Raw genomic sequence first — 23,986 nt, 5'->3', positions numbered from 1 at the left:
TGAAATAAGAAAATATAATTTAATTTATATCAGTTAATTTATGTTCATGAAGCATTCAAATTTAGTTTTAAATTCTCAATCTCACAAGTACCACATTATAAAATATAATGTAATATAACTAACTATATTTTATTAAAAATAAATTTAATTATATTATATTTAAATTTATGAAATAGATTTATGAACTTATATGTTAATGTGATTTTATGTGACTTGCGCTCATAAATATTTTTTATCTTTGCCAATTTGTGGTACTTAGAAATTATTTATCACGTTATAATGTGAACATACAAATAAAACTCATTTTCATCTTGTATTAAAATCTGATTAATGAGAAAATTGTAGTTAGACTTAATACATTTGGCAAAACTTACACTTGATAAATAAAATTCTAAAACTAACAATAAAAAAAAATTTTATTTGGCGTGAGGAAAAATAAAATCAAAATGGAGCTAGATAATTACCTACATGAATATTCAATCAAAAGAATTTATTTATTATTGAGTTTCCTATCTATGTGTAATCTAGTTCTCATTTTCTATAAACATTTAGGCTCGTTCAGTTTAGCGAGCTGAAAGCGATTGCTGATAGCTGATGGCTAATAACGGTTATCTGATTACTATTCATGCTTGGTAAAATGTTGGTAGCAGTAAAATGTTGGTAACCTGTTGAAATATAAAATGACTATTAAAACTTAATTATTTTTATTTATTATGATATATATATATATATAAAGTGAATAAATTATTTTAATGTATTATATTAATAAAATAATAATTATAATTTTAAAATAATATTTTAAATAAATTATTTTTAAATAACTATAAATAAAATGATCATAAAAATATCAATTTTAAAAAAATATTAGCAATTATTTGTATGAGGTTAATAAAATCTAAAATAATATAAAAACGAATCAACTACTAGCTGATAAAAAAAGTTCCAAAGGGTAGCTAATGGAAACAACTGCCCTGGTCAGCAGCGGCGTTTGAAATAGTGTTTAATGTTTTGATAGCGTTAAAATACTATTTTAATTAATTATAATGTTCTATAATACAATATATAGCCTAACGTTTAGAGTTTGGATAGTGTCTTATGAAATGTTATCTTCATTAACGTTTAGTGTTTTATAATTTATTTATGACACATTGACACTCTTATCTATCACTTGTCTTTACTTTGTTTCTTGCTTTCATATTATTTTTTTATCATTTTATATTAAACAGCTAATCAAACAGTAATTTGTACAAAGCACTTTTATTCTAAATCGTTATATAATCGTTAACTACTAACAGTTAATATTTAACATCTAATCACTAGTAAAATGTTGACAGCTATTAAAACAGTTAAAAATTACTAGAACAGTTAAATTTGCTGAACAAATCTAACAGCTGATTGAGACTCATATTAGTTATCAGCTGGAGATTAAAAAAGCTATCAAACCCCTACAACGTAGTTGTTGGATGTGAAACAACTATTAGCTGCATGGAACAATTAAATCAAATGCCCCTTTAAAATATGAGAAGTTTCAAATCCAAGTTCTTTTTACTATAAATAATTACTATTATGATTTATTTAACCGTCCAATAGATAAAAGGAAAAGCATTGAGATGAATTCAAAAAATATTGAATTAAAAGTAATTTAAATAAATTATATTCGATATGATAACATTTTCTAATGTGTTTCTTAAAAAGTTATTAAATTAACCAAATAAATAAAAATTTTAAAAGTTATTCCATCTCAAACAAAAATGAGAGGACAAAAAAGTATTTTGAGATCATACATGACATAAATTGGAAGTATTATACCAATCATTTAACATTTCTCTACCATATACCAACAAGGGTAGGGCATATGTATCTTCTACTATTAAATTTTTTAATTAATTGTTTTTTTTTATATTGCAAAAAATAAAAATAGAAAATAAAAATAATGTTGATTGATCATTCTAAAAGTTTTGGTGTGGAGTGGCGGTGCAAAGGTAGCTTTTGATTGAGACTTTAAAAGAATAGACAAAAATGGGTCCCATATTTTATGCTAAGCTTTTTGTTTTCAAGTGGCATTAGGTTCTTACATTATAGATTTATAGCGAGCTAAGTCCAAAGGGTCAAAAAGTGTGAGCCCCACCATCACTTTCCTTTTGCTTTTCCTCTAATTGGATATCTTATTATTACTATAAATTATTATTATTAAAATCCTCAAATTGGTGGGGTTTTGGTTTTGATATATAGTATAATTTATTTAGACCAATTATGATATAATTAAATTAACCTAAGTTTCAAGAAGTTGGATTCCCTTGCCTTCTCAGCAAAGCCCACTTCATGAAAATTGGATTTGTATTCTCGTCCCTATAAGAATTGAGATGATTTACCACATCAATCAATATCTTGTTGATAATTTTCATATCATTTTTCCAATAATATTATTATAAATGACATGAAATATGATATCTAAATTTTTGAAGATATTATAAATTGAATTATAAATAAATCAAGCCGCTCGTGAGTTATTCAAAATTGAAATTCAATTTTAAAATAATTTATTCTTTAAATTTAATGAGTTAAATTCAAATGTGTCTTTAACTAGCCGAGCTTAAGCTCAACAAAGTTCAGTTTAGCTCAACTTATTTACAGTTTTGATTATAACTAATCAACTCATATAAAATTATATTTTTCTTAAACTAGATTTTTAATATTATAATTTTCTTACAAATATGAATATTGATGGAGTATCAAAGTGATGACTTTTAGATTTGAAATTCATGACTAGAAAGATAATTTTGTGAACTAAAATTTACAAGGTCTCTAACGGAAAAAATGTGGGGGTGACCTTTAACCATTTTCTAGTTTAACTTGAAGGTTTGCTAAAATCATAAATGTAAAGTAATGAGCAAGCAAAACATATTCCTGAGAAAGAATAGAAACTATAGCTTTTTGTTGTGGAGAAGAAGGGGCACAAAACGACATTGATATCTGATAAAAGAATCAAGTATATATGGTCAAAAGAACTTAAAGTAAGAATAGTCAAGGTCAAACCTTCAACCTTTTTTTTTTCTCTTTACCATTTAATTTTCCACTAATCAGGCCAATTACATTCCTCTAATTCAGGGTGAATTTTCATTTTGGCCCAACTAACTTTCATTCCTCGATAGAAAATAACTCTCTAGATGCAATTATTTTTTTTTTAAATTTGATTTTTTTGAATATAGGATGAAGATAAATTATACAATAGTAATAAATCTTTCTTTCTAGTAAATCTCTTCAATCTGGTTTAAAGTATGAAGTTCAAAACTTCTAATAAAAATATTTTTTCATTTCTAATCATATACAAATGAACGTTTAAAGATTAAAATATTTCATTTTTTAATTTCAGACTGTCTGATTAGAAGAAACATAAAACAATATGTCAAAAGTTTTAACTTAAAATTGAAGTCTAATACAATAAATTATTGAGCATTTAAAATATTATACAATTTAAAAAATATTCAATACTTTATATAGTAAAGAATATATATATATATATATATATATATATATATATATATATATATATATATATATATTTTTTTGTGAATGAAAGTACAAAAACTATTGGAGTAGTAGTATGTATATACGTATAAGTAGAAGGTAGGACATTTGGAAATTAAAAAGGGAGAAGAGTCTTCTAGAATTGTAAATTGAGACCACTAAGCCCTCCCTAAGGTCCATTGCCATTATTGAAGGGATAAAGGATGGATGGGTATCCATCTCATCTAAATAACATATATAGTTGGAAAATGAATGTTCAATGCACTGCCCAATAGACATGGTGTGTGTATGTACAATCTGTCTAAGCTTCTTGCTAAAGAATAGCATGCACATGCTTCATCCAAATTCCAAAAACATAACTATATAGGTAAACATGTTGTTGTCTTAATCATGTACTAAATTACTTTGTTCCATTGAATATCCACCCCATACATTCAATATATGTACATTTAGATTATGAATATCTTTAATTGATGTGTAAACTAGTCTAAAAATATTCTAATTGGAATCAACTAAAAAAATTTTGAAATAAAGGTTTCATTTGTTTTTTGAAAAATAATTTGCATAGAAAACATTTTTTTCAAATTTTCTAATATTTAAGGTGTCTAGGAAAATTAGTCAGCATAAATATTTTCTAAATTAAGAGGAAAGGTATTTTTATTTTAAAAGAAAATGACTTTTCTCTTTTGAAACAAGAAAATATTTTTTGAATATTTATATATTTATTATAATTTTATAAATACACATTTATTAGTCCACCGTACTCATTATTATTGATTACCAGTTAATGGCCTTCAACATTAGTGGTTGGTACTACCTCCGTTCCATAATACTTGTCACATTTGAAAAAAATAGCTTGTTTCAGAATATTTGTCACATTTGTAGTTCCAAACAGTAATAAATCTCTTTTTTTCATGTTTACCCTTTGTATATGATCAATAAATATTACTTTAATTTAATGATATTTTAGAAAATTAATATTAAATTAAGAATAATATAATCAATTAATTCAATAATTTATTATAACTTGGGCAAATTTAATAGTTTTTTAAAGAGATGTGAAGTTCCAAATGTGACAACTATCATAAAATAGAGGTAATATCATTTATTAGCAACTACTATAATTTATCAATTTTATTTATTTTCTTCTCATATTTAATAATAAATTTTAAAATATGAAACTTGATAATTATAAATATTTTTATAATCTTTTAAAATTCAATTAATTTTCAATATTATAATCAAACAATAGAAAATATATTGTTTTTCAATCTAATAATAGTGGTACAATGTTTATTTTAAAACTAGAACCCGAAGTTCCAGAAAATTTGAAAGGAATGAGAAACATGGACAGTCCCATTATCGATCTGGGGACAAAATAATGGCATGTGATCAATAACTATAACTGCAAATTGGGAACACCAAGTTCAATGATTAACATAATTTTGCATGTGCTTTCAAATATTAAGACCCACCTGAGCTGTGCCTCTGCTCATAATTTCACCTTCAACACAAAATATCCAATCACACTACACACCAACACATGCACTCATTTCACTTTTTCCTCACTTATTAGTTTAAGATTTGGTTTTTTCCAATTTGTTACATGGATTGACTCTAAATGTATAATTTATCTAAAATTGACTTTTTAAATTGATTTTAGTAGAATTTTTTAATTAAACTCAATTTTTATTCTTTTTTTTAACTCGTTCATACGCATGAGAAACATATAATTATAATCTGATTTATAAATGGTTAATCGTTTTCTTTTATGACCTAATCAATGCACTTAATCTAATAAAAAAAAAAAGATTAGTTTTCTATAAATTGTACGTTGCGATCAAATTTAGATTGCAAATTGAGTATCATTCGTTTGAAAAATAAGTAAATTTTTTGTTTTAATTTTTAAAGAACCTTCAAGTGCCATAAAAGATTCTGTGATAAGAGTATATGATGCATGTTTGATTATACTACCATCAATTTATGTTTTTGCAGATGAAAATTTTATATTTAGTGATTTTTTTTTTATGAATCAAGGGAGGCTGTTTTATTGTAGCGTTGTATTCTTATCTCAAGAATTTTTCCTACTCTTCAATATTCTGTTTACTCTTATTTCTTGATTAACCTTAGCATCGGGTTCTTTTCACTTAACTCTCTTTGATTATATTGGGTGTATTGGGAACCATTGATTTGAGATTAGATTCCGGAACTTGTTAAGCTTTTCCTAATTTTAATAATAATAATAAAATATTATTTGGCTGTTAAAAAAATGTTTTAAATTTAAAATTTTTCTATTTAAGTTGACCCAAATTAGTAAATAATTTGAGCCAAGATTTTTGGGCCTAATTCATAGCTTCATAACCCTGACTTAGAATGCAGCCCAATTGGGTGAAGAAAAGGCCCAGGGCAAAACTTGTCTTCACGGACCCAATTAATTGGCGGTATGCACCGGTCGTAACATCCAAAACCCAACTTCTCCACCCGAAAATTAAAACCCATTTTCAGTCCTAAAAATCGAAAACTTTTTAGTTAGGGTTTCTATCTTCTAACGCAAAAAATAGTTTACACTCTGGTTTCTTCTTTCTGTAGTCTGATACTGAAAGTGAATTCGCCATGGTTTGTTGTTCTCTATTTTGCGATGCTTCAAGTTTTGGTTTATTTTTATTTTTATTTTTATCGTTTTTGATTAACTGATAATTGATATTTTGATGATAGCCGCAAGGGGATTACATAGAACTGCACAGGAAGAGGCATGGCTACCGCCTCGACCACTTCGAGCGCAAGCGCAAGAAGGAGGCGCGTGAAGTTCACAAGCGCTCTGAAAGAGCCCAGAAGGTCTGCTTCTTCTTTTCTCTGTCAATTTTTTTTTTTTTTTTAATGATGATTGGTTCATGCGGGAATAGGATTTTAATTTGGTTTCTATTGGTGATATCAGGCATTGGGTATTAAGGGTAAGATGATTGCCAAGAAAAACTATGCTGAGAAGGCCCTCATGAAGAAAACGTAAGCACTTTCTGTCTCTTGTAATTAATTGTGAACTATACATATAAAGCAAATGTTAGTATTTATTGTATTTGTTACTTTTCTGTGTGTGCTTATTTGGAAAGGATGATTACCTGATAATGGACTGATCTAAGTGGAAGATTAGGACTTGGGAGGGCTAGAAATAATTTTGAATTTCAACATTTTGGAAATAATTATTTGAATTTGATAGAAATATCTGACGAGCTAGAGTTCTTTAGAATTGATAATTGTTCTGGATTTTTCACCAAATTGAGTTGTGCACAGGGGATAATGTTGGTGAGTGTAAAATGTGAGAATAATTTTGTTGAAAACAATTTATGGAGAGTGAAAGTTGGTATGATGGTTGCAGTCAAACTTATTGGTGTTGTCTCAGGCTTAGAACTTCTAGCAAAGATTTTATCTTCTGGTGAGATGGATTATGGCTTGTGGTAGAAGTTTGTTACCAAAAGACGAAAAGAAGAAAAAAGATAGAAAAAGGAAAAAAAAAAAAAAAAGGTGAATTCCCTTGTAGCTAATCATGCAATGATCTGCTAGTCTTTTGTTATCACTTAAATCTACAGGCCAAAAAATTTTTTGTTATTTGTTGTATGCACAATTAAATAATTTTCTTCATCTCAGATCTGATGTAAAGGATCTTTCAAAGCATTTGTGAAAATTATGGTCAGATTTTTAAAAGTTAGGACCTAATTGCATACATGCGAATGTACCTTTCTCTGTTTAGTCTTTTTATATTTTCTTGCAAATTAATCTGTCCATATTTTGCTTGTGTTTCTATTTATTAGCTGGTTAATGTGCAGTAGTACTGCAATTGCATCAGGGTGTGCTACATTTATCAGTTATTGGTTAACATTTGTTGATGGTTTTGCTTGTGGATAATTTTTGTATCATGTCAACAGGTTGGCCATGCATGAGGAGTCAACATCTAGGCGCAAGGTGGATGATCAAGTTAATGAAGGAGCAGTTCCTGCCTATCTGATGGATCGTGAAAATACACAACGGGCGAAGGTTAATAGCTGATAGATATTGGTTAATGTGATTCTATATGTAGTTTATGTGCATGCGTGTGCAAAGAATTGTGATGTGAATGTACGATTCTGTACATATAACTTTATGCTATGTGCAGACGCTCAGCAACACTATAAAGCAAAAGAGGAAAGAGAAGGCTGGGAAGTGGGAGGTCCCTCTACCCAAGGTTAGATGGCGTTCACATTTTTTGTAGCATTTTTGTTGTTTACTTACTCGGTGATTCTTGTTCTTTCGTTTTCTCAATTATGATTCAGTTGCTTTACGCTTCTATTTATGCTTAATGTTATTTAACCAGAACTCTTCCTTCTTTAGGTGAGGCCTGTTGCAGAAGATGAAATGTTTAAAGTGATTAGATCTGGCAAACGAAAGAGTAAGCACTTCTCCAATTGTTTTCTTTTGTATATACATATTAGAAGTGCTATGAAGTACTTGATAAAAAAAAAAAACATATTGCCCCCTTGAGGCCTGTGTTTATGCGCTTTTGGTACAAAAGTGCGACCTTTCCTTGTGAGATTCAGTTTTCTGTTAATCTGATATCTTATAAAATTATTTGTGGCATAACTGCCTCTGTTTTGGGTTCTCATCATAAATCACTTTTCCTCATTTTTGCAGCCAAGCAGTGGAAGAGGATGGTCACTAAAGCTACATTTGTGGGACCAGGTTTTACAAGAAAACCTCCCAAGTATGAGCGTTTTATCCGTCCCTCAGGATTGCGTTTTACAAAAGCCCATGTAACTCACCCTGAACTCAAATGCACCTTCAATCTTGAAATCATTGGAGTGAAGAAAAATCCTAATGGTCCAATGTATACATCTCTTGGTGTTATAACAAAAGGAACCATCATTGAGGTAAATACTCGTTCCGTTGTTCGAATATTAATTGATGTACTAGTATATTTAGAATTCTGATTTGCTATTATGTGGACGGCACATTTTTCATTGTGAATTTCAGGTGAATGTCAGTGAATTAGGTCTTGTCACACCAGCTGGCAAAGTTGTATGGGGTAAGTTTGCGCACATCAACCCTTGTTGCATTAGTAAATACACTCTTTTCTGTTTCCCATTTTGGTATTATTGGCTTTCTTTTTGAGGGCAGGCGTTTGTTTCTTTTTTTTGGTTTGGTGCAGGGAAATATGCTCAAGTAACAAATAATCCAGAGAATGATGGTTGTATAAATGCTGTCCTTCTCGTCTAGGAGACCAGTGAAAAAAAAAAAAGCTCCTCCATCAACGTGGAACACAAACTCCTAAATCCTAACTGCTCTGTTTACTTGCATCAGAAGCCACTTCACCTTGTTAGCGCTATTTGAGTGTTTTCTTTTTCTTCTTCTTGGCGTCAAGTTGAAAGTGCTGGCTATCACATGATATACATCTTTATTATGTCAATTTTGTCAAGTTAGGAGAATACTTGTGGGCATCATATCAGGCTGTTTTAACAATGTTCAATGGTTTTTCTTTTCACTAAATTTTGTTAGTCGTTCCTGTAAGTTGATAATGATTTGCGTTGCTTTGGTTGGTAAACTGTTTTGGTCTGTAAATCATGCGCAAGCTGACATTTTTCTTTCACCCGTTATATTAAAGCTGAGATTTTTTAGCCTAATCAATTCTTTTTTTTTTTTTAACCAATATCCATAAGCACAGCTGAAGCTGGGGAGTATAAATAAATGTCACAATTTGTTTTTCGAATTTGTTTGAAGTTTAATTTCTCATACTAGGTGTAAAGGAAATGCATTATAATTCAAATTTTGTTCATAGTTGAAATTCGCTTGTGCTTAACAAGGATAAAATGGTGTATTTTCTTATTGAGATTACACTTCCAAATCAAAGGATTAGTCATGGGTTCCAAATAAAATAATCAAAAGATTGGCCTCAGGTAAATTGTCAATTTTTGAGGATGAAACAGTAAATAATCTTCTTGGCAAGAAACAATAGCCAATTCTGTAAAAGGTTACAATAGAAGAGTTAACAATTAGAGTACTAAACTTGGCTCTTGCTTCAAGACACCCTTGGCTGTCTCCAATTGAAGAGCGAGTATGCTCTCGTAGAGAATGCTCATGCATGAGAATTCCTTGGGATGAGCCCTTTGTCGGTGAAACACCAGCAGGTCCAGTCCACGTATGTATGAAAGTGTCATCATAATGTCATCGTCACTTCCAATACAAAATTACACTTGCATAAAAATTCTGTCATTCGACACCAGATGCAATTAAAAAAGAAAACTGCAAAATCATACATTCAAAACCACAAACCAGTTTAATGTTCTTGAGAGGGCATACAATTTGACATCAGTTACACAAGCACTAAGCAAGTTACAACAGTTGAATCAACTGTAAGCCAGTTTAATGTTCTTGAAGGAGCATACAATTTGACATCAGTTACACAAGCACTAAGCAAGTTACAACAGTTGAATCATACGTAACACAGTAAACCACTATCTGCGGTTTAGCTATAACATAATTTAGAACTTTCGGTCGTTATCCTTGCAAATATCTCTCATAAAAAACGGGTAAGTTACTATATATCACATTGAAAAGAAGCTGCAACCATGCTCGGGAATCATACTCCCAAACTAATTATTGACCAGATGAGAAGGACAAAGTGTACGTAGTTCAAATATTTATTGTGAATCAGCCTATTGAGTCTGTCGAATTGGGGCGGCCAAGGTTTGATCTTCAGCCACCTGGAGTGTGCCTGTGTTGAGCCTTCTTGTTAGATCTTCCACTGAGACCTTCAGTACATCCCTCCTTTTCCCAATATCAGCAGCATACCTGCTAACACAGTAAACACCGACAGCTGTTGCTGCCATCCCATAAACATTGGTGGTTACAAGGCGCAATGGTGTAGATAGAACAGCCGCAAGAGGGCCACCTATAATGGATGCTGCTTGGCCGCTCTGTCCCATAGTTCCTTGATCCACAACAAGGAGACCAGTTTTGCAATAAATAGCAAAGTCTTCACAATTGTTTTTAAATACATTATAACACCCAAATCCATTCTCAAGCAGATATTTTGCCCGATGGACTGCGATATCATTTGGGTCTGAGACTGCAAGAGTACAAGTTCCGCCACGTGCTTTTGCAAGAAATAGAGCAGGGTTAACATCATACTCGAAGTGATACAAGACACCACCAGCAAGGAAGCAGTTCAAGCATGAGAGGATAACACCATGTCCCCCTTCCTGCATAGAACAAGTGGGGCAAGGCGCTTGATAGGCTGGTCCCGAGCTAAACAAGAGCAGGTCCAGCACAGTCCCTGTTCCTACTTCTTGGCCACGTCTGGTAAAATGAACTACTCTATCATCCCCGATATAGATTCCTAGTATGCTCAGATGATAAAAGGAAAGACCTAAGTCAGAAACCAAAAAAAAAAAAAAAAAAACATATTTATAACTTTAATGATGTCTACTAAGTTTCAAAGAGTTTTTAATTTGATGAAAGCTAGAAAAAGAAAATTGAGATGATATGAAACGCCAAAATGGAAAAATTGAAAAGTTCAAGTACCTGAAATAGAATTATCCCTAAAAGAATTATAGTAAACCAATGCATTGGCTAGATATTGGCATCTACTCATCACTACATGAGCACGAGCAGAGTACAATAATGCATGAAAATGGTATCTCAAAGTAGAAAAATTAACACGTCAAAAAAAAATTTCTATACTGTAAATTATAATAACAAAAAAAAAAAAAAAAAAAAAAAAAAAAAAAAAAACCATGAAATACAATCAGTTCACAGTTCAATAAGGCACCCATCATAGCAAATCTTAATGCTAATCAAGTAAACAATCGTACACCTATGTTATTCATGAACTGATTAGTAAAGGATATAAAACCAAGGGGAGAAGCATCACAGTCCTAAGACAAACTGACGTAATTCCTGTAAGTTAACAGTGAAGGCAACAATCCCAACTTTTATTACTATTTCTTGTCAACAACATGACTTATATCACCTTCAATCACCTAAGCAAATACATAATCTCAAGGCTACATTCTGACAAAACTGCTCAACGCATGCAACGTCAGATAGACATTGATCATAACATTCACGTTTCAATAAACACAATTAAGATCCAATGTAGTACTAGTTTCAGTTAGAGGAACTCAAAGGGAAATCCTTTAGTAAAATTTCCTCATCATATCATTTCAAGAGCACAAAACCCATCATCACATTGTTCAATTTGAGCCTAAAAATAATGCAGATCACTACTGCGTATCAGTTTAGTTATCATTCCAATATAAAAACACTTCAAACAAAAGAACAAACACATAAAACAAAATAAATGATAAAAATAAAATTTTAACAAATCACTAAATTAAACAAAAATCCTTAAAATAAGAGCAAGAAAAGAAAGTACCGTGATGTGCATATACATATGCAGCTCTCCACGAGTATATGTGATCTCCTGGCTTCAAGTTCTTCCTATTGATCCTGTGTTCAGAAAAAAAGATCAGTAAGACAATTAAAATAAGAAATTTCAATAAGCATATTGAAAAAATTTTTAAAAAAAAAAAAAAAGGAAGAAAAAAGAAATCACCTATTTGAAAGCAGCCCCATACCCTTTTCTCTCTTCCCTGTGAATTTTCTTCTCTGGGAATTTGATTTTATCTGAATGCGATTCCCGATAAAGGCAGTTATTTTTTCATTTTTCCTTTTCCCGTCAAAATGACTATATTGTCCTCCATTTAACAACCTTACGCGTTAAGGAAACCGAAGGCGTGGCCGAGTCGACAAGCGAACAGCTAGCTTCTGCCATAGGACGTGGCGGTTTATCTTAACCCAGAGTTCTACGAACCCGGTCAGTTTTGTTGTAGAACGAACATCTAAACGGCAGTGTCTCCAACCGTTTCAACGAATATGCAATATGAGTAAGACCAACACCAACGCGTCCATTTAATAATCATGTTAAATAGTAGAATACAAACACAATATAAAAATAAACGAGTGATACCATTTAATAATCATGTTAAATAGTAGAATACAAACACAACATAAAAATAAACGAGTGATATGCAATAGGCGTAGCCCACTTAATTAAAAGGATCATATATGAGTTTAAACACCGATCAATTTCATTGAATGACTCGTACACAAATTTTAAAATTCGACGTGTTAAAATATGTAATTTTCTTGCTATATATAACATATCAAAATTACTTTTTTATCCTTAATTAAACAAGCTAGAGATGAGTCAAACCATAATACAATTCGTTTAAATTTGTGTCTTATACGGATTATCCATTTTTATATGTATTCATTTAAATTTAACTTTATTTACGTACTGTGATATGTATTCCAGTTTCATATGATCCATTTTGACACTTCTTGTCATTTTTTATTAGTATTGCTATGCATAGCAACTTATTTTTTAATTTGGAATAATTATAAACTGGTGTTTAAACTTTGTTAGTTTTCCTTTTTAGTATCTAATTTTTTTTTATCAATTAAAAGCTAGAGTGGACAAATTTTTTTCAATTAAGTGCATTTTAGATGAAATATTTTACTGAAAAACTAAAATATATAATTTTGCTAAGTAACGATATTAAATATAAACATCACCTTTCTTTTTTTTTTTTTCTTTTTAAAATTTTTTATTATCTTCTCTCTCTTTTAAAAGATAAAATTTCTTACAATTTTCGTTCCACTAGGAAATATAAATGAAAGAAAAAAGAAATAATAAGATATAAATATAAATATAACATCTAGGAAATATATAAAGTGAAGAAATGAAGTAAAATGGTTGATTTTAATTTTTCGATTTTCAACCAAATGTGCTTAATTGTAAAAGGATTTATTAGTTCTGATATTTAATTGATAAAAAATAAAATGCAGACATTAGAGTAGAAAAATGAATAAAATTCAAACGTTAAATTTATAATTATCTCTTTCTTTCTTAACTTAAATATTTGCAATATACAAAAAGACAATAAAAGATAATTACTCATAGAATGCATATAACTCTAGGTTTTTCTCAATTGATAAGAATTTTTAATTTTTTTTATCAAATATAAAAATAATTAATTATCAGTTCTCCACATATAATAATTTTTTATTTGTTGGTTCTCTGTTACTCATGACGTGACTCATATGTTTTTTATTTTAAAAATAACGTTATAATCTTTTCAAAAAACAAAACGACTTCCACATGCCAAAGAAAAAAAAAATTTAAAAGTTTATCTTTCTATAAATAAGTGAGCTGTGCATCATAACCTGTTCTAATGAGATAATATATTATAATGTGTCGAAATCTTCAAAATTTTGTACTTGTTGTCTTATAGTGTGTGTGTTTTAATGGCATAAGATGTTACTAAAATTTGTACCTTGCAAAGTTCTATTAAAAAAGTTTTACAAATTTAAAACTTGTAATTTTATAAATTAACTTGTTTAATTAATCAATAAAATTTGAAATATCATAATATTTTATTAATATTTATTATTAACATATTAAAATAAAAAAGAATATACTTTGATTATTATTTTATATTTTAACATCAACTGCAATATTAATTAGCTAATTATCACTTTATCATTTCATAAAAAAGAAAAAACATGACATTGAAATTAAGTTACTCATAGGGAATGCCCCTAATAGTTGTTGCATAATTTCAAGTTCAATCACGTTTTAACAATGTAAGGAATATATAAATATTTTTCCATTATAATAACCTTTTGATAGTTACAAGAAAAAATTAATTTCATTAATCTATAAAAATTATTCCTCCTCTCCACAATTATAAGTTTTATTAGGAAAAATTATAAGTCGTATTAGGAAAGTTATTTTTTCTATAAATATAAGTTGTTTTGAGTTATTAATAATATTTTTCTATGTTTACTTTTTTTTATACTAAATGCAATAATTATCTCTATAATTTTTTTGAAAGAGAAATTGAATCAAATTAATGAATGTTTAGTTATAATTTAAGATAATTAATTATTTCAATAATCACATATAACAACCTTAAACAATATATTTGTCGTCGATTAGAATAGTAATTAAACTATTTGAACAATTTAAATGATGCATTAGTAATTAATTTACAATCATTTGTTGTTACATTTAAGATAGTAATAATTAACAGTCAAATGCATAAATATACCCATGTACTCTACGGAAAAAACCTTATAGCACCTCAAATTTTGCCCTTGAAATAATGAATTTTGCTTATATTGTACCACTCTCTATACTAGCAATAATATTTCTTTGGTGTTTTTGGCATTTATATGGAAAATATTCATTTAATATGTGATTAGTATAATATTTGGAACAATAATTTTTACATTTTCTAACTATCGAATGAGTGTGTAATTGATATCATTTTAAAAATTTGAATATTCAATAAAATAACTTTTTCAAGTTTTAATATATCTAATTGGTATAATTTTATAAATTAAAGTGTTTGTCAAAGTAAAAGTCGAGGGTGCCATAAAATTTTTTACGCAAAGTACATACGGATAAATTTATGTATTAGACCAATAATTAACACATGAATCATGAAATCCACGCTCAAACCATTAAGCATTAAATTATTAATCTCACATATTTAGATAGGTGCATAAATTTGTTTGCATTTACTTGATGTTAACTATTAATTAATTTCTTTGAGAAAAAACAATTATTAATTAAGTAAAAGATAAATTAGAAAACAATAGAAGATTATGAAATGTTAAATAGTGATGTATCAATGAAAACCCAATAGTAATAAGACTATGACATGTATAGAAGAACACAGAGATAAAAAAAAAAAAAAATGGTGGGATCACATTTAAATTAGCCCGCAAAGTCATTGGAATATACCAAACCAAATGGGTGGAGGACTGTGCAAAAAAAAAAAAAAAGGGTCCCATTGAATTTGTTTTTTACTTAAATAAAATAGAGGTGATTGTTTGGAATTGAATTTGTGATTGTTTTTGGTTTTGACAATGGAAATGTGTGCTTGAGTGCTGTCAATCTAACACTGTTTGGAAAAATCAGTATCATTTGACAACTTGATGTATTTCTTTGTTGTTGTTGCTGTTGCTCTTGGCCAGTTGCTGTCAAAACAGGGTTGGTTGTATTTTGCTTCACAAATAATAATAAATAAAATAATAATTATGATTATTATTATTCTTTGAGAAACTATATATTATAGTTAATATTAAAAAAAATTTCATCTTTAATTTATTTAGAAATTTTATTTTTGGATAATGTGATGGAAATGAAAATATTTTAAAAATGCATTTGATTATTTCACATACGATTCGGTTAAATGAACAAAACTGGTACATTTAACTATTAAATTTTTTGAAAACCTTAAAAAATAAAGGATAAAGTAAAACATTAACCATATCAAACTGAAATGAATACGATAGACCGAAACAACACTGCTCCTTTTTACTCACTAAATTAATAAAAATAAGATCGAGATAATTCGAACTCAGACCTCCATTTTTCATATAAGTAAGAAGACCAATTAAATCATACTTAATTAACATGAATATTTTTCAAGAGTGCTGTCAATTTATAAGAAAGATTATTTTTTAGAATATTTCAACATTCACGTAGATTTTGAATATTTCAAAATTAATTTATACTTCTCTCGAACTGTAAGCAAAGTCAAAGAATTTCGATTTGAACTATTAAGAACGTTGGGCACAAAATCAACAAACCAGTAATTCCATTATCCACCTTTAGAGAAATTTTTGAAGAAGGTTCCATTTATAATAATTCGATTTGGAGTCTAATGATTGAATCTCAACCTCTAATAATATTATATTTCAAGATTCACACAGTCTTAGAATATTTCTTGGAAGTGTTGTAGCTTCATTTATAAGAAAGGTTAATTTTTTATACTGATAAGATTAATTTTATCGGACGTACATGGATATTTTTTTAGCTAATTATCTTAATTTTTTGTAAGCCTCTTGAAATTCATGCCTAACAATACAATTCAAGGCAAGCCAACTTACCAACAAACAATTTGGAAATGATAATTCATAGACCAGGCCAATCGCCATCCTCCATGTTGCCTCAATCACATCAATTCTCATGTAGACCCGCACAGACAATACAAAACCCCACAGGCTTCCTTCTTTCCCTTGAAGGCTTGAAGCAGAATATCCGTCAGACTTCATTGGCGAATATTCACCGTATTCAGACATTCCCCAATCACTGCATGCCACCTCAGTATCCCACGTGAACGTCCCAAGTCAGCAACCGCCAAAATCTCTCCTTACCCATTCAAACCTCCGTGTTCGGCCACGTGTCTCCTTCGAGAGAAGTATAGAAAAAACCCACTAAAAAATCATAACCGTTAAAAACCCCAACTGCAGTATCCCCATTTCTTTGCTCTCCCTTCCACAACTCTTCTTCTTCTTCTTCTTCTGCTGAGGAAATAAGGAAAAATCCCTAATTTATTGACTAAACACCCTAATTGCTTATCGAATCTGCTATGGACGGCGAAGCACAACCTTCCACTTCGGCTTTCTCTTTTATATCTAAAGGATGGCGCGAGGTCCGTGATTCGGCTGACGCGGATCTTCAACTTATGCGGGCCAGAGCTAACTCTTTTAAGAATCTAGCTAACTCGTTTGATAGAGAGATCGAGAATTTCATCAACTCTGCGTCCACTTCCTTCTCTGTAGGTTCGTTTAGGTCATCCACGGCAGCGGAAATTGATTTCGTGAAGAAATTGCAGCCGAAAATATCGGAATTTCGGAGGGTTTACTCAGCGCCGGAGATTAGCAAGAAAGTATTGGAGAAGTGGGGACCGAGGGCGACTCTTGGGATTGATTTGTCGGCTATAAGGAATGCAATAGTGGCTGAGGCGGAGGATGGGGATAGAAATGGAACTGTGGAGTTTGATAGGGTTAGAAGATGGAGGAGGCCTGTTAGATTTAGGGAGTTTTGGGGGGATTCGAAAGAGGAGGGGGGTCAGTTTGAGGAATGGGAACCCATAAGGGCGTTCAAGAAGAGGTTGAGGCAGTTGGAGAAGAAGAGTGAGTCCGTGGAGATTTTTGGGGGCTTGAAGAATAATGAGTTTGTGGAGAAATTGAAGTCTAGCTTGGTATGTTTTGGTGAATTGATTGAGTTTTCATTTTCTCCACCAGTTGTTTGCATCGTATTTTGCTTGTTATGCCTTTTAGAGTTTTAGTCACTGCTAATTTGTTTAAATTATCACTATATTTTCACTCAAAAAAAGAAAAAATTATCGCTTTATTTTTTTAAAATTTGGAGTTCCTGATGCTTATATGGCGTAATAGTGTCTTACAAATTCATGTATTTATTTTGGAGCGGTTATAAGTGGAGGGATTTATTGGTTCTTTATTCAGTTGTTGGTTAGAAGCGCTAATTTTGTTAACAAAGTTTGATGGAGCTCGTAGATTACTGATGTACACACCCAGTCAGTTACAAATCAAAAATCTTTTTGCAATCTACCTTCAGGTGAAACTTTGTCTAAGCATACTTTATAAAGTTAATTGGGACTGAAAGAACCTAATTGAAAAGCTGAATTTAGTATGAATGATCGAGTTTTGATCTGTTGTTTTCCTGATATTGACCAAACTGAATAGTAAGCCTCTGGGATCTCATTTAAGTTGTGTAACACATAGGCCATGAGCGTAGCTAAGCCTATTACAAGCCTTATCATTAATGGCTATTTTCCACCAAGCTGTGTACTTCATTTTCAAACATTAGACTCATTATTTGTTTGGGAAATTTTTGCTTATCATAGACTTTCGAATCCCTATGTGGGCGTGTATGTGATTTTTCTTTTTTTCTTTCTTTTTTTTTTTTTTTGTTTAGATAAATTGTTAATTTTTGATACCACTATAAGCTATTGCATGGGAGAAGGATGTATAGATTTCTGCCTCAAATTATTTCATAGGTGTTTGGTCTGACATTGAATACCTGAACTTGTAATATCAATGTTAAAAATCTTGATGCTCTTTTTATTTATGTTAGCATTCATTTTGGTATCAAAAGCTGCACCCATTCTTCTACTGAAGTATCTATCTATTTTTGCAGAAAGCAATCCGGGAGCCTCAAGAGACAAAGGTTAGTTGTCTGACACATTCCACCTTCGATCTCAAATCTAATATATGACATGCATATCCCCTTTACTAGTATGTAATGGTGTCTTCTACTGCTAGGTCCCTCTGGAAGATTTTTTCTTGCATCAAGTGCATTACTGTCTGATGTAGTATCTAATGGCATGCAAAATTTTGGTGCATGGCATGTGGTAAATTTCATGCATGCGTAGTGATAAACATGAAAACAGTTTATACAATTGGATGGTTCTATATCGGTCTTAAAAAATGAACATTTAGGTGGTGATGGTCTGTCATTTTGTAGTGGGAGGGTCAGGGGTTCAAATGCTGTTGTCATTTATTGTAGTTTTGGGATATTTAACAAATATGCTCTCTCTCTCTCTCTCTCTCTCTCTCTCTCTCTCTCTCTCTCATTTGGTTTACAAGTAACCAATATGTGGCTTTGGACTATATTTGTATTTGATGCTTAGATGTATTCTTCTCTTTACAAGGGTTTTCTGTGACATCTGTGTGCATCTGCAATCATAATATTGCATATGCTGTTGTGAGCACCTCTCATTAGCTTTTGGTTTGTTAGCCCATGGTCATATATTTGTACGAGATGCTATTGGGCTAGGATTTTTACGAATGTATGGAAATGGATACTATGCTCTATTTTCAGTATTCATTTCTTTTTCATGAAGTTCAAGGATATTTTTTCTATCCTTTAACTTGTTCACTAAATGTTTGATTTGGTTTTGTTGCTTAAGTTCTTTCTGTTTTGGGGTTAAATAATTTTTAATTTTGGTTCTAATTTCTCTAGTGATGAGTGCATTTGCAAATGGTTTCCTGTGAATCAAGAAAACTTTTGTTAGTTCTTTGTATAGTCTTTTCAGAATTTTAAGGATTAATGTTTATTTAATGCAAAAGGAGGAAATACATCATTAAGTCAGTGTACTGTGCCGAATGATTTTTTTGTCTCTATCTGATATAGGAAGTACCACCACTGGATGTACCGGAATTGTTGGCGTATTTTGTTAGGCAGTCAGGGCCATTTTTGGATCAACTTGGTGTTAGAAGAGGCAAGTAATTTGTGATTTATTCAAGTGCAAATGAATAATTGTCAGCTCCCTGTCTCTCCATTTATAATATATGTTTTGTAATTTTTGGCTAATGCTATTTTATGAGCCTCATCATTTTAGTTGATTCCTCATATTTTCTTTACGTAGTCTCGAATCGTTGATTTTTTTTCATGCTTCTCTATATTGACTTGGTTTGCATGTTTGGATGCAATCAAAAGTATAAGAGGAAATTATTAACTAAGTGATCTTTGTCAAGACAAGTTATGCTTTGTTATACCAACTTTAACTTGTAGTTTGATTTCTTTGGATAAAATAGGTAAAAATTCGGGTGGATGAATTTCAAAATGTTATGAGTATTATTTGTTTGAATTCTGGATATCAAATTATAACTTTTGATTCTAAAAAAAAGATTTAGGATGTTTCTTGTTGATGCAGGACCAAGTACTTATTATTGATTTAAGAGATTTTACTGTGGCATACTGGCAGTAAACTATATGCAACCATAGCGGCTTTTAAAATTAGGCGTACTTGTGCTCTTTCTGTCTCTTGAATTATGTTAATATTGGATGACAGAGATTGGACTTCTCTTAAGATCTAGGATCTGGTTATTTATTTGAATAACAGGGCTACAACTTTTAAGCCTCTAAAAGTTCTAATTACGTAGCAATAAAAATTTGACGTATAACATAGCAAATTGTTGTTGTTTCTTTCCTGCGATGTTTAACCAGGAAATATGCCTGGTAGCTGAGTGTTTTGATCTTTTTTTTCTGCTCTTTTCAAATGTACTCTCTCTGTTAGCATAACATTTTTTTTTTCCTGTCACTGTGAGGAACAAAAAAAAAAAAAAACAAGCCATGTCTCTAGATTCATCGTTTTGTAAGAAGGTGTCTGTCTGGCAGGAAGGAAGTGGATGGATAGTTCAGTTTTCCCACCCATTTCTTTTTTAAGATTCTAATGGGTTGAGATGGCAGTATTAATATTAATAAACTCTTCTACACCAATCCTCTTTTTTCCTTTGCCATAGTGTGTTTTTCGTATGATTATCACAGGAGGAATCTGCTTGCGTTTGTTGAATAAACAATTTACAGTTCGTTAATAGCTGAACAATCAGGAGAGCCAGTATAATTGTTATTGATATCTCCTTGCTATGAGTAAATTATTCCACGTATGCGTTTTTATATTTACTGGCCTTGTGCAGGGGTGGATCTACAATGGGGGCAATGGGGGCACTTGCCCCCACTGGTCTTTTACAGTTTAGTTTATAAGTTTTCACATTTTAGTATATATAGTTATGTTAATTTGTACTTATTCCATTGAATTTTTATATTTTGCCCCCACTAAATTCCTACTTTTATGCATTGCCCCACTAATTTGATTTTTTGGATCCCCCCTAGCCTTGTGCCATAGCTTCCCCTACCTCTTTTTCAGTTGAGAACATGCTTCATATTGGCTGATAGAAACACTGTTGAACTTTAATTATGTTTTTCAATATGATTTCAGATATATGTGACAAGATAGTTGAAAGCTTGTGCAGTAAACGTAAGAATCAAATTTTACTTCGGTCACTTTCTACAGGAGAATCCTCCTTATTGGATAATGAGAATGTGAACGATGAACTGGATTTAAGGATAGCAAGTGTCCTTCAAAGTACAGGACATAGCTATGATGGTGGCTTGTGGACTGATATATCAAATCATAACCCAACAGATGGGAAGAGGCATGTTGCCATTGTCACAACTGCTAGTCTTCCGTGGATGACTGGCACAGCTGTAAATCCACTTTTTCGAGCTGCGTATCTATCAAAGTCTGAAAAACAAAAGGTCACTTTGTTGGTTCCTTGGCTTTGCCAGTCCGATCAAGAACTAGTTTATCCCAACAATCTCACTTTTAGTTCACCAGAAGAGCAGGAGAATTATATCCGGACTTGGCTTGAGGATAGGATTGGCTTTAAGGCTGATTTTAAAATCTCTTTCTATCCAGGAAAGGTATGTGATTGATAATTAGATTTTGCGCTGTCATTTTGATAGTACTAATCGTTAGCAGTACGTGACTATTTTGTTCTCATCGTTTTCTAGTTCTCAAAATCACGGAGAAGCATAATTCCAGCTGGAGATACTTCTCAGTTTATTCCGTCGAAGGACGCTGACATTGCTATCTTGGAAGAACCAGAACATCTGAATTGGTATCACCATGGTAAGCGCTGGACTGATAAGTTCAACCATGTTGTAGGTGTTGTCCACACAAATTACCTAGAATACATCAAGAGGGAAAGGAATGGGGCTCTCCAAGCTTTCTTTGTAAAACACATAAACAATTGGGTTACCCGAGCATACTGTCACAAGGTAAATTTGTCTAATTTGTGATTCAAGTTGCTTACTTTCATTCAATTCTGAGTTGTGGCTTAAGCTTAGTAGTTGGCTGAAAGAGATGATTGGATGCAATTAAATTTTTTTGTTTATATAAGTTTATCATCAATTATCTTTAGTTTTCAAGTGTTCATCCTATCATTTCAACTAAAATATGTGTTCATTATTCAGGTTCTTCGCCTTTCTGCTGCCACTCAGGATTTACCCAAATCTGTGATTTGCAATGTTCATGGTGTTAATCCAAAGTTTCTGAAAATTGGAGAAAAGGTTGCTGCAGAAAGAGAACTTGGGCAGCAGGCCTTCTCAAAAGGAGCATATTTCCTTGGCAAGATGGTCTGGGCTAAGGGATATAAGGAGTTGATAGATTTGCTATCAAAGCACAAAAATGAGCTTGATGGATTCAAATTGGATGTATTTGGAAATGGAGAGGATGCACATGAAGTTCAGATTGCAGCTAAAAAGTTCGATTTGAATGTCAACTTTCTGAAAGGGCGAGATCATGCAGATGATTCTCTTCATGGGTAAGTAATCTGATGGGAACCGAAGCCTTTTATTGGATCAATGCCAATGTTGTTCCGAGGGGAGAATAGTATTTGGAATAACTTTATAATTTCATTGCTCAAGTAAACTATAATTTTAAGGAAAAAAGAAATAGAATCATTTCACATCCTGAGTTAGCCTACCGGCCTAATTTGGAATGGTAACAACGACTGGACTAGTGAAGTACTTTGTGCATATGTCTGGCTTAAAGTATTTTTAGTTAGTCCTTTGAACATTTCCAAATCCGTTTATCTGTGGCTTTATGCATGTTATCTATTTACCTATTAACATTAACTTCTCCTTACTTGAAGGTACAAAGTTTTCATAAATCCTAGTGTGAGCGATGTACTCTGCACAGCTACTGCTGAGGCACTTGCGATGGGGAAATTTGTTGTATGTGCAGATCACCCATCAAATGAGTTCTTTAGGTCATTTCCAAACTGTTTAACTTACAAGTCATCTGAGGACTTTGTTTCAAAAGTGAAGGAAGCATTAGCAAATGAGCCGCAACCTCTTACTCCAGAGCAAAGATATCATCTCTCATGGGAGGCTGCTACACAGAGATTCATACAATATTCTGAACTTGACAAGGTCTTGAACAATGACAAGGGTGATTCCGAATTGGGCAAAAATAATGGAAAGAGGATTTTGAAATCTGCTTCCTTGCCTAATATGTGTGAGATGGTTGATGGGGGGTTGGCGTTCGCCCATTATTGCCTCACGGGGAATGAGTTCCTGAGACTGTGTACTGGAGCAATACCCGGGACACGGGACTATGACAGGCAGCATTGTAAAGACCTGCATCTCTTACCTCCACAAGTAGAAAATCCCATCTATGGCTGGTAAGTAGTTAATACCAGCACCTATTAGTTATCAATAACCTTTTGTATAATATTCACGCACTGTATTTAGAAGCTTGCTAGGCTTATTAGCTGGAAGGAAAAAGTTTTCCCTTTTTATTCTAAAATATTTGTCTCTGAATATAGATTTAGGCAGCACCATCCAAATTTTGTTGTTTCTTCTTGTTCATAGGTACGAATAAATGCCAAAGTTCAGCATATTATAGTGGAAGTAAACTATAAGTGTGAGCTATATATATAAGGGTGTATGTTCTGTATCCTTCAGGCAGAGCCATATAAGAGTGAGCGTTGGACCAATTTGGACAATATGAATAGCATTTTGAACCCAATTTAATTAGTCAATTTTTGGTGTCAGTTAATTTGAGTAATCAAACTGCACATTTAACCAATCACTAAAAATCAGATTTTCTCCTGAGAAATTTTTAACTCTGTATTTATTCACCAAGTTAAATTGATCAAATTAATTGAATTAACTGAATTAGTCGAATCAAATGCTCGCCCCTGCCTGTATTATGCTTGCAGCCACATAGTACTATTAAATTTTTGAAAATTCAATTTTCCT

General features: G+C 31.4%; 3 protein-coding genes across 5 annotated transcripts; 2 read left to right on the top strand and 1 right to left on the bottom strand.

Annotated features, from left to right (window-relative positions):
- The first annotated feature begins 6,002 nt into the window (after window positions 1–6,002).
- On the top strand, window positions 6,003–9,042 carry LOC105635814 (Ribosomal protein S8e family protein). Its single transcript, XM_012218933.4, has 9 exons — window positions 6,003–6,144; window positions 6,244–6,363; window positions 6,464–6,531; window positions 7,449–7,557; window positions 7,676–7,744; window positions 7,891–7,948; window positions 8,191–8,426; window positions 8,530–8,581; window positions 8,705–9,042. Exons 1-9 carry the CDS (start codon window positions 6,142–6,144, stop codon window positions 8,770–8,772), a joined length of 783 nt encoding a protein of 260 aa, XP_012074323.1. The 5' UTR covers window positions 6,003–6,141; the 3' UTR covers window positions 8,773–9,042.
- Window positions 9,043–9,988: 946 nt separating this feature from the next.
- Window positions 9,989–12,264, bottom strand: LOC105635813 (NC domain-containing protein-like protein). 2 transcript variants are annotated; one of them, XM_012218931.3, is made up of 3 exons: window positions 12,110–12,264; window positions 11,930–12,003; window positions 9,989–10,921 (listed from the first exon to the last, which is right to left on the bottom strand). In XM_012218931.3, exons 1-3 carry the CDS (start codon window positions 12,127–12,129, stop codon window positions 10,209–10,211), a joined length of 807 nt encoding a protein of 268 aa, XP_012074321.3. In that variant the 5' UTR covers window positions 12,130–12,264; the 3' UTR covers window positions 9,989–10,208. The 2 variants fall into 2 exon arrangements, with proteins under 2 accessions (XP_012074321.3, XP_012074322.3); XM_012218932.4 differs by having other exon boundaries at window positions 9,989–10,891; window positions 12,110–12,262.
- A 4,595-nt stretch (window positions 12,265–16,859) lies between these two features.
- Window positions 16,860–23,753, top strand: DGD1 (UDP-Glycosyltransferase superfamily protein). Of its 2 annotated transcripts, none has more exons than XM_020679993.3 (7): window positions 16,860–17,615; window positions 18,575–18,604; window positions 19,571–19,658; window positions 21,234–21,643; window positions 21,734–22,000; window positions 22,196–22,545; window positions 22,876–23,753. In XM_020679993.3, exons 1-7 carry the CDS (start codon window positions 17,001–17,003, stop codon window positions 23,408–23,410), a joined length of 2,295 nt encoding a protein of 764 aa, XP_020535652.1. In that variant the 5' UTR covers window positions 16,860–17,000; the 3' UTR covers window positions 23,411–23,753. The 2 variants fall into 2 exon arrangements, with proteins under 2 accessions (XP_020535652.1, XP_012074320.1); XM_012218930.4 differs by having other exon boundaries at window positions 21,159–21,643.
- Window positions 23,754–23,986: the final 233 nt, after the last annotated feature.

This window comes from Jatropha curcas, chromosome 2 (assembly GCF_041381405.1).
Source record: "Jatropha curcas cultivar XTBG-Jc1 chromosome 2, XTBG_Jcur_1.0, whole genome shotgun sequence".
Classification (NCBI taxonomy): Eukaryota; Viridiplantae; Streptophyta; class Magnoliopsida; order Malpighiales; family Euphorbiaceae; genus Jatropha; species Jatropha curcas.
Note: the sequence above shows the minus strand (reverse complement) of the source record. Positions and strands in the feature narration are given on the sequence as shown.